General features: G+C 29.4%; 1 protein-coding gene across 1 annotated transcript; it reads left to right on the top strand.

Moving 5' to 3' along the window:
• The first annotated feature begins 2,689 nt into the window (after positions 1-2,689).
• LOC112778693 (uncharacterized) lies at positions 2,690-3,244 on the top strand. The gene has a single exon (XM_025822990.1). It carries the CDS (start codon positions 2,690-2,692, stop codon positions 3,242-3,244), a length of 555 nt encoding a protein of 184 aa, XP_025678775.1.
• The last annotated feature ends 9,062 nt before the right edge of the window (positions 3,245-12,306 follow it).

Genomic DNA, 12,306 nt, shown 5'->3' with positions numbered 1-12,306 from the left:
TATGAGGAAATTATACTATTTGAACTATAATTCATCTGTTAAAAAGCATTATTACTACTAATAAACTATTAATGATTCATAAAACCTCTCAACTTTGTTGCCCATAAAAATTATATATTATTCCATATTCAAGCTAAGCTTAATTAGTTTGCAAATTAAAGTTCATAATAATTAACATGATCGGATTAATTCATAGTCTCATTGGAAGTAATAACAATTTCTTGGAAAATGGGCGTAATGGGTGTTGAAAATCAATTCCATAATCTGCAAAGAGCCAAAAGAATACAATTAAAGGAAAATAAAATGGGCAAATTAAAGCAAGCTGTGTTTGGCAGTTATGTTATTGTCAGTGACACATTCCATTTGCCCAATTATGATTGTTGTTCTCATTGGAATTGAATAGTAACTCTTCATCATTAAACTTGAAAGAAACTGAATAAGAAACTACGAGGAAGCTAATAAGGTACTGTTGTCATTTCGTACAATCTAGAAAATCAATTAAATAAATTCATATGTATGTGCCGCCTTCAAATCCAATTTGATCATGAACCAGCTAATAAAACCCTTCACAGTTACATACAAAGAGACATTTGGTTTTGATTTGTATAGATTTCTTTCTCTTCAAGATAACCAATAGTTTTATACGGTCGAAAAATTATTCTCTTTGATTTGATTATATAGGATATATATGTACATTGATGATATATAAAAAATATTAAAAAAATTGTCAAAAATTATTATTTTTTATTTTATTTATTATATATATAAATATTAAATAAAATAAATTTAAATTATTTTAATGAATTATTTATATATATATCTTAATTAGTTGGATTATATTGGAGTTATTGAGTTTAAACTTTGAATGAACTAAGACCGAGTCATTTAGTGATTTAATTGATGAGTTTAGTCATTACTTTATATGATGACATGTATACGTAAGCATCGAATCGAAAATAGGTTAAACCCTAACTACTAGCTACTACACTATCGATGGATGATGCTAATAATAAGTTCACAATATCACATGTCTCTTCCTTTTGAAGTAGGGCTAGAAAGCTCACGCAACTTGAATTCAAGTATATTACTAGCTAGCATTAACCTAAATATATATATCAAGAATCAACAATTGTTTTCAAATAGGGAATATGAAAATGACATTTATAGAGATACTTCAACGCGTTTTTCTGTTTTCATGTTCACACTCGTTATATAATGTATAAAATAATATCATATACCCTCCAACCCATTTTTCATCACTTGAGTGTATAATATATATTGGGGGAATATCTCCGTATATTATAAATAAGAATTGCGCCGCAAAAAATGTGATCATGCAAAACTAATTAATTAAAATTAAAGGGTAAAATGCTCACACTTTTTTAATTAATCTTTTTATCCACATACGTAATTTATTATTTGTTTATAAGTGCTAATAATAATCACTTCAATAAACCAAAGTTTACTTGTAGTTCAATATCATTTGGAGACATGACTTAGTTTTTACAAGTGTTAAAAATAAATAACTACTCTTATTTATTTTTGAGATTATTTTTAAAATTAAATTGTTAGCTATATATAGTCCCATTAAATTCTATTATGATCCTTCCATTGCTATGTTTGAAAATTAGTTTCAACTTTCAAGGGCATCATGTATGAATAGACCAAAATGATGTACATGCCAAAGAAGGAAAAAGTAAATCAAAGTACTATCTCACTTCTGTTTTGCCAAAATAGAAAAGCGCACACATAAAATTAAAGCAAGTTAGTTGATAAATGATAACTATGACACAAAGAATAAAAGAATGAAAACAATCAAAACGCATTCTTAACATTGTGCTTGGTTACAATTATAAGTAAACGAGAATCAGTCACATTGACGCGGCAAGAAAATTGAAGAAAGTTATGATAAAGGAAAAACTACCCCATAATGAAAAAAACATAAGCACAGCAAAAACGCTTGTAAATAATTAATTTGAACAAGTATATGTTTTATGAACTCTATATAACAAGCTCAAAATAATTATAATAGTATATTTTATTTTTTTATAATTATCATGTATATAGTTGTGAAAAATAATTATATATGAAATAAAATTATATACACAAATTAAATATTAAAAATATTTAAAAATGTGAAGTGATTAATATTTTTTATATTTAAATTTAAAAAAAATTGTCGGCACTAATAAAGTATATCCCAAGACAAATCAGAAGCCATAAAAGTAATTAAATAAAAAATAGGGTGAAGGTGTAATTTAAAGAAACCCAAGATAAAGAGCCGGCCAAATGAAAATCTCATGAGAAAACGCCAAAAAAAAATATGCACACCCTCTTTTAATATAATAATCATATTAGTGTAACTAAAATTAATTATTAATATAAGATATATTATATATTTATTTATAAATATATAATAACTCATTTTAATAGTTGATTTTTATGTATAAATATTATTTTTTGTTAATATTAATATATAAAACCAGACATTATAGAGAGAAAAAGCACTAACGCCACATAGACTCATTCAGTCCTTTTCTTCTTGTCTCTAATTGAAACGTCTCTTACGTTACATTGTCCGTTTCCTCAATATATATATAAAACCCTTTTCCATCTTCAATTCTTACTAAGTATATATCATCACAAATTAAACTTGGTTGTGAATTGTGAGAAAAAAGAAACAATAAGCATGAATTCATCAGAAGTTGAAGAAGAAGAAGAAGCACAAGATCATCATGGAAGCAAAAAGTCTTATGATTGCACATTCTGCAGAAGAGGCTTCACAAATGCTCAAGCTTTAGGGGGTCACATGAATATTCATAGAAAAGATAGGGCCAAGAACAAGCCTCATCTTCTTCATCACTCACCAAGTACTAGCAACAATAATCATCAAGTGGGAGAATTCATGTCCCTAAAATTCTCATCATCATCAACCCATGCTTACTCTTACTCCGCTTTCGATTCTCAAAGGACCTATGACAACATGTATTTTCATCCACCTCCACCACCACCACCTAATGATTATCAAATTAGGAACCATCAGCAACATGAACCACCATTTCAATTAGATCAATTTCATCATCAGCCTATGATGAATCTCAAGAATCAAGAGCTTCAAGGTGCCAATTTGAGTCTACAAATTTGCCCTACTAGTGATGATGAACATGTTATTAGAAGAAGAATTCACCAGCAAGATAGTGATGAAGTGGACTTGGAACTCAGACTCGGCCACCATGATCCATAATTCTCAATCACAAACTCAAACCTAATAATGAAGGTATGTATACCTTAACATTTCTTTTCTTTTTTTTTTCTTTTCAACATGTCATTATATTATGTATGTGAAGAGAACATATATACGAATCTTAATTTCACAATAGTACCCCTAAGCACATATTAAATTTTGATTAATTACACTATTTATGGACATTAAATTTTGGGCCAACTTTATATTCTCCTAATTAAGACATGTATGAATATAAGCAGAAGAATTGGATGGCATATTGTAAATGAAGCCCAGAATGGTGAACTGATCAATGAAGTATATCAGAACTAATTAACTATGAGGTACATAATAAATTGTATTATTATTATTATTTAAGAATTAGTAGCATATAGAAGGCTGGGTTATGTTAATGCCTAACCTTTATTTTCATTGTATCAGCAGATATTAACCTAGCTAGGTTTTCTTCTTTCATTTGGCTTGCAATTAGCATATATATATATGGATGGATGTTTTAGATTCTTATTATCAATGTATATAACAGTACTATATTAAATTAAAGATCTTCTATGACTAGTAGAACTTTATGATTAATCCTTTTGCTTACTCATTTTAGGTTTTAACTTGACTTTAAATTACCTATAATTTTATTTCTTGGTTTTGTTCATTTTATGGATCCAATTATGATTGATTCACATTGTTTTATCTTTCAAAAGATTGTTTCTGATTTAAAGCACAGTTAAGATACTATTGTCTCATATACTCTCATGTCAAATTCTATAACCAAGTATATACATGAATCAGATGACAGACAGAAAACACATGCTATATCACTGTCATTGGCTATAGACCTGCATTTATCACGATACAAATGAAACGGCTCAAGAATTTTGATTTGAAAATTAAATATAATATATAGTAATGGAAATATTTCAAATGTGTCATACTCTCGGCTACTCTAATGATTTTAGTTATTAATCTCAATTATGAATATATTTTATAATTAAAATCAATGATTAAATTTAATTTTATGATTGAGATTAATAATTAAAAATACTAAAACATCTAAAATTATAGTATATTTAAAATATTTTCTAGTTAAAACTTAAAACTAAAGATAGAATGTCATAACCCCCTCTCTCTCTCTCTCACACACACACATATATATAAAAGAAGTGAAAGGTCATTTAAATGCTACTAGCTAGTTTCATGCTATAGTTTCATGAAAAAATATTTGTAACACTACTAAAAATATTATTTTTAGTATTTATTTATTTTATTTTTAACGATAATAAAAATAACTACTAATATATTTATCAGTGTTTAAATATTAGTTGTCTTATGATTTATCACTAAAAAAATTTAACAATAATTATATAATTACTAATAAAAATTTTATTAATAACCACAAAAAATATATAATAATAATAATAATAATAATAATAATAAATATATAATTACTATAAAAACTTAAATTCAGCATGTTATTGTCACTAAAAATTTACTAACAAAAATCATTTATGATACATATAGTGCTTATATATAGATCATATATGATACATTGTTGCCATTCTTTAAATTTAGGTTGTCCACTAGGCTACTAAATGAAAAAGAAAGAAAAAATTATCATGAGAAAAAAGTAGAACAGGGAAGAAAGAGCTAGGATGGGGAATCGGATGGTTAAAATGATGAATACAATCCGGTAAAAATAAAAACGAGATCAGAATCACATGGGCCATTATGGCTTAGCTTGTTACTCAATTTTTTTCCGGTAAAATAACATGGACAACTTGCTTAAAAGATATAGAAACAAAAAAAAAAGTTAAAATGGTAATACTTATGACATGATTTTGATACTATTCACGGCTAATAATAAGGATAGAGAACTTCAATAATTGTGTACATCATTTTTATTTGAAAAATGCTATTTATACACCAAAATCAGCTACTAAAATCAGCCACCAAAATATTTGTGTATAAATACATATGTGGTTTAATTTATTTTTATAATGTATTTGTATTCCAGCATATATTTTATATTTGTGGCTGATTTTGGTGGCTAATTTTAGTGCACACGTAGCATAACCTTTAAATTTTATGGCTACTTTTGGTGTATGAAGGTAAAAAGAAGAGAAAAAATAATTAAGTGTGTTGTTTCTTTTATAACTAAGATAAAACAAGAAATTCTATCCAACAAATTATAAAAATTTACCGTTACCCTCAGCTTGTCTTCTCAAGTCTCGTCACTTATTTACTCTCTGAATTAAACCTTGTTTCTGTTAATGATTTGCGTCTACAATGGTACGGATGATGAACATCAAAATGCTCTTGTTATTATATAGTCTGAATTGAACTCCAGTATTTGGCCACGATTCAAACGAGGATTTAACAACTTTTGCCAAAACAACTTTGATTTTTTTTTTTTTTTGAAAATTAAGGAGAGAAAACTTCAGACGATTAGTTAACGGTTTGCTTCATTAATTATTTTTCAGAATTTAATTTTAAAATACTATCATCATAAAATAATTTTACACGTGCATTCAATTACGTAAAGTCATATCAGTAAAAATAATTACTTTTATATGGCTGATTTTTGGCTGTTTTTTACTGATTTTCTTTGGTTACCAAACATTTTCGCAGTAAAAATAACTACTTTTATATTAACCGTATGAATGGTCATAAAAAAGAACGGATATAATCTGTGTAAAATATCTTATACTGTCAGTGCATCAAAATTAATCTCAACCACACATATATTTATACACAAATATATTATTAGTGGCCAATTTTAGTGAGTAATTTTAGTGTACCAATATTATTTTTGAATATTCCAATATGTTAAAATTTTTCTCAGTGAATTTCGATTGATTGTCAAATATGTCTTTGTCATTAAATGTATATAAGTTATAAAGTGATTAAGTAATCTACTTTATGTTTTAGATGGTTATTATACATTATTAGACTTGATCAATATACATAATAATAATAAGATAAGATAATAGTATAACATGCTTAATTGTAATTTGAGTTTTTTTATCAATATACATATATTATAAGAAAAAGATTCACGTTTTTACTTAATTTTTTTTAATTATTATTGAATACTTCCGGAAAATTAAACATAAGATATGTTCTTAAATACTAAACTCTTATATAAATATTATCCTTCAACCATTTAGTTTTACTGTAATTATAAACTCCAGAGATATCATATATAATTATCTCTTTTGATTATGTTCCAAATTTTTAGTATTAGATCTGGAATGTCTGTCACAATAGTCCAGCTGTGATATCACTAATACAAAACTAGGACTTCTCTTCTGCTATGATTTTTAATAACCATTTGAACATATAAATAACAAACATGCATACGTGCATGTATATGTCATGTGGACTGTTAGTTAGTTGTTAGAATAAAAAAGCATTACTGAAATTGAATGTTGTTTACAAGATTTCCGCGAGTCTCAATCTCTAAAGCTTTGTTATTACTTAGATGGTTCTCATTTAAGTTAACTGCAAGTAGTTAGAGTTAGTTACTATAATAGTTGGAAGTTGGAATCGTTTTTCTGTTAGTTACACTTTTTTGGAGATAATCGTTTTTGAATGCTTAGGCCACATTTATAAGAGTTGCCTCGGGCAAAAGTGTGCCTGCAGGTAGCTAGCTCTTTACAATTTGCATGATGTATGTTGGATGGTTGGCTTAGTATACTTTTCCAGTAATAAAACAAAAGTTACTTGCATTAAATGTAGCTGCATATGTATACGAGGTTCACTTGGGTTGCATCCAACATGTTCCAGTAGAAAACGTTTTCTAAGCGCATACATCAAGTATGTGCATTGTGTGGTTGAATAAGGTTGAAGGTGATTGTCTCGTCCTTAAGAGCAGCAGCAACAACAACTTTCTGGCGAGGCAGGGGCAGAACGGGAACATCATAGTATCAAGGAAGCAGAGCATCAGCAACACAGCAAAGCTAGGACAACAATGCAGACAACCAAATTCCTGAAAGATTCATACACTAAATAAAATAATTCTAAAAGTTGAAAAATGATATTGTTAGAGTATAATTAAAATCAATTCAGTTTGATAGGCTGATGGAAAATAAAACACATATACATATATATATATATATACAGTACATCTGTGTTTATTCGGATTGGTATCTTTTATATTTGATTCTTATAATTTTTTTATTTTTTAAATAACACATTATATTTTTTCATTAAAGAAAATTAGTCTTCTTTTTCATTTTTGATGCGAAAAAAAAAATTATAAGAATCAAATATAAAAGATACGAATTCGAACACACACAAATACTATATTAGAGTATAATTAGAATTAATTAGATCAATTAATAAATATTTAAATATATTAAATAATACTAATTGATTCTAATTATACTTTAGCAAATATAAAACTTTCAAAAGATAGTATTATTTTTTTTTTTTTTTGGTATTTAAAGATAGTATTATTTTGATAAAACAACAAAATAATGTATATTTACGGAAGGGAGGAAGAATATTCGGTAAGCGGATGCAAATGGGAGGCAGAATATTGGGTAAAAATATGAGAGTGGCTGATTGGCCCAAGAAAAAAAAATGGGCTCAGCACCACTAAAGATGATGGTGAAGAGAAACAAATTGGTCTCTGCTCAATTCAAATAACCAACTCGTCACCTTAATGTAACGGCTAAGCATTTTTTGTTTCGAGTTGACCGTTGCAATGATGGAAGAGCCACCTTGTCTCACAAAAAATAGAATTAGAGACTAAAGTGGTTTTTTTTAATTAAAAATATTATTTATATACCAAAATTAGCTATCAAAATTAATCAATAATATATTTGTAGTTTAATTTATTTTTAGTGTATATTTATATTTTAATATATATTTTATATTAATGACTAATTTTAGTGGCTGATTTTGATGTACACATAACATAATTAATTTTTTATATAAGAAATCGCATTGATTTTCTTAAAAATGGACAAAGATGGAGATGGGTCTTATTTCAAAATTTATCTGCATACACAAATATTATATAAAAAACCTTAAGATTCTAATTCTAAGCCAGACCTAGTACGAAATATTAGAAAAGATTAAAAGAAAAAAAATGGAGTTAGACTTTTTTATTCCAAAAGATCATAATGGCCCAGTCATATGTTTGTTTTCCTTCATACTAAGCATATATCTGGAAAGCCCATTTATGGAGAACAGAAACAGATGTGGTAATAAACTAATTGCATCTGGTGATTTCAATTTTATAATTCAAAAAAGAGCCGTTGTAAAAGTCACTCTCCGTACAGTTTTCGTTTTCTTGAGTTGTGACCACCGTGATGAGCGCGGTGAAGGGAGCCCAAAAAGGCATCCTCATGAGCGCCAGCCCACTGCAGAAGAACAAAATCAGCTGAACAGGAGTATAAAGAAGGTCAGAAAGGATGGAGAGAGATTCACAGGAACTCAGATCTTAGTTCCAAGAGAAAAAGAATGGATGATAGACAACCCAGGTGCTGAGAATAGTTTGAGGACTAGAAAAATCTTTGTTCAAATGGTCAAGGGAGGTCCTGCAGAACATCATATGGAAGAAGATGAGCTTGAGGCAGAGGAGGAAGAAGAAGACTACAGAAGAAAGGAACCAGAGACAGAGCAACACAAACAAAAAGAAGACAATATTAACGACAAAATCAACTCAGAGGGGATAAGAGTTGAAAAGGTAGAAGAAGGTTTATATAATATTGTTATAAGTGAGACTTTTGAGAGGAGACTATGAAGCCCTGGTGGAATACAATAATAGTAAAGCTTCTAGGAAGGAAAGTGGGATATGCAGCTATCAAAAGAAGACTTGAGAGTATGTGGAGCAAGAAAGGTACCATAGATGTCATTGACCTTAGCAATGATTTCTATTTAGTAAAATTTTATGCTAGTGAAGACATTGATTATGCTCTGTTGGAAGGTCCTTGGAAGATATTCGACCACTGAACGATTAAATTCTTGCCAGTAAATAAATTCACAAATAAATTCGCGTTGTAGGTATAGTTTCTAAACTGACAGAAAATCCTTTTGTACAAAAATTTGGTTGTCACAAGTAACAAAACCAAATAAGATTTATAACCGAAGTATTCAAACATTGGGTCGTCTTCTCAAGGAATTGCAGGGAGCTATGATTTATTATTGGTTATGGAAAAGTATCGTTGGGTTTTTGAAATAAGGAACAAGTAATTTAAATTGGCAAGAAATTAAATTAATAACTAGAAAAACTCTTGGCAAGGTATGAGAACTGGAAATCCCATCATAGTTATCCTTATCAGGTGTGATGAGAATTATTATTGCTCCCACTTAGTTAACCCTTACTAAATAAAGGAAAGTCAAGTGGACCAATCAATTTGATCCTCAAGTCTTAGTCAACTCCTGTGGAAAGATTAGCTTTAGAGCGATCCAAATCAATCAGTAATTTTCAATTTTCATTCAACTGCTGAGTTTGATAACTCAAGTGTCACCAATTACTTAACCAAAGTCAAAAGGGGAAAATCTAAATTATTTATATCATAAATAGAAGGAACAATCTTAAATCTGAAATACCTTAAATTGCATTAAATAGAATATTCAAATCTAACATGAAAAGTTCATAAGCCAATTTGGCAACATAAGTAATTAACAAAGGGAAAGAAATAAACCAAAGTAATAGAATAAATAAAGGTAAAAGAGAACTAAATTAAAAGAACATTGAACCTGGAATTGAGAAGCAATCATAAAATTAAGAGAAATCCTAAATCTCTCTCCTCTCTCTCTCTCTCTAAAACTACATCTAAAACGTAAAATTATGAATAATGAACGTTGTATATGTTGTGTCTTGTTGTGTGTATGAATGGATTGATTCTCCCACTTTATAACCTCTAATCTGTATTTTCTGGGCTGAAAACTGGGTCAAAAACAGCCCAGAAATCACCCCCAGCGATTTCTAGTACGTACAAGTTGCTGCAAAGTCACGCGTCGCGTGATTCACGCGTGTGCGTCGCCTGGCTTCGGGGCAGCTATTGAAAATTATATATCGTTGTGAAGCCCCGGATGTTAGCTTTCCAACGCAACTGGAACCGCATCATTTGGACTTCTGTAGCTCAAGTTATGGTCGATTTAGTACCAAGAGGTCAGGCTGGATAGCTTTAGTAGTTCCTTCAGTTTCTTGTATTCCTTCCACTTTTGCATGTTTCCTTTCCATCTTCTAAGTCATTCCTGCCATGTAATCTCTGAAAACACTTAACACACATATCAAGGCATCAAATGGTAATAAGAGAGGATTAAACATAGGAAATTTAAAGCCAAAGAAGCATGTTTTCAATCATAGCACAAAATCAAGAAGGAAATTGTAAAACCATGCATTTTGAATGGATAAGTGTATGAAAGATTGATAAAATCCACTCAATTGAGCACAAGATAAACCGTAAAATAGTAGTTTATCAACCTCCCCACACTTAAACATTAGCATGTCCTCATGCTAAGCTCAAGAGAAGCTATAAGGGTGAAGAAGAATGGTAGAATATATGAAATGCAACCTATCTGTATGAATGCAGCTAAATGCAGAATGCTTTTTCCTACTTGGTTAAAAGTAAACAAATCTTTTAAGAACAAATATGAACTGGATTTCACTAATTCAAATCATAAAAATGAAGTACAAATAGACTTGCAAGAAGAAGATAGCTCATGAAAGCCGGGAACAAGGAATCGAGCATCGAACCCTCACTGGAAGTGTATGCACTCTAATCGCTCAGGTGTTTAAGGTTCGATTCTCTCAATTCTCTACTAATCTTGCTTTCTAAGACTTGCTCTTCATCTAACAATCAACAAAAATTTAATGCACAGATACACATATCAAGAGGTCTTTTAAGGGTTGTAATGGGGTTAGGGTCAATGTAGGATTGTATTTGGCCAAGTGGACTAAAATCTGAATCCTTAATTAACTTAAACTTTCCACCTAACTTAGACAATCCATGTAATCACAATACCACATCTAACTATCCATTAACCATGTTTTTCACATATTCATGCATCATAATTTTGAGTACAGTACATATGCATTGCTTTCACCATTTACTTTGGGGCATTTTGTCCCCTTTTACTTATTTGCTCTTTTTTTTCTTTTTCTCTCTTTTTTATTTTTTATTTGTTATTTTTTTTTGTTTATATATATGCCTATTTTTTTTTCTTTTGTTTTTCTCAATGCATATGATTAAATTATTGAATGCATGAACATGTCCTAAACATTTCTTTCACATTTTCATAAAGATATACAACACCCAATTCTTAAACCAAATGTTTCTAAACCCACTTTTCCCATACTTAATTTATGAGCACTCTCACTAGTCTAAGCTAACCAAGGATTCAAATTAAGGACATTATTGTTTTTCGCTTAGAGTTAATGATGTGCTAAAGTAAAAAATAAAGGGGTAAAATAGGCTCAAAATTGGTTTGCAAGGGATAATGAAAGGTAAGGCCGTATGGGTATGTAAGCTCAGTGAAACAAAGGGCCTCAATCATATAAGTGCATGTATACATCAAACCATAGAAATATAGAATTAAGCAAGACAAAGATCACAATTTTAGAGAGAAAAAACACACACCAAAAATAAAATATTGGTTGATAGAATGCAACCAATTCAAATAGGCTCAAAATCTCCCAGGTTTTGTGTGTCCGAACTCTAAACCATGTTCCAGTATAATATTCCTTCAAACAAGTTTAATAAAAAGTTTTAATTTAAATTAGTGAAATACTCTAAAAAGTTTCTTGAAAAAGTAAATATTACTTTAACCAAGTAGTGGTAAGATATGCACAAAATCAAACAAATATGCAATCAAACATGCAAATGCAACAATGAACTAACAAATAAAGTAATATATTGGTGTTGAGAAGAAAATAACTAACACATGGAGATCGGTATCGACCTCCCCACATTTAAAGATTGCACCGTCCTCGGTGCATGCAGAGATGTACAAGTGGATGGGTTGCTCCAACTGACGCTTTTCTCTCTAAGGAATATGTGTAGGAACTTGTTTGTCGCCCCATATAGAAGTTTCTCCCTTTTTTCTTCTTCGGT

The sequence above is a fragment of the Arachis hypogaea genome, chromosome 19 (genome assembly GCF_003086295.3).
Source record: "Arachis hypogaea cultivar Tifrunner chromosome 19, arahy.Tifrunner.gnm2.J5K5, whole genome shotgun sequence".
Taxonomy (NCBI): domain Eukaryota; kingdom Viridiplantae; phylum Streptophyta; class Magnoliopsida; order Fabales; family Fabaceae; genus Arachis; species Arachis hypogaea.
This window is presented reverse-complemented; position numbering and strand designations above follow the sequence as displayed.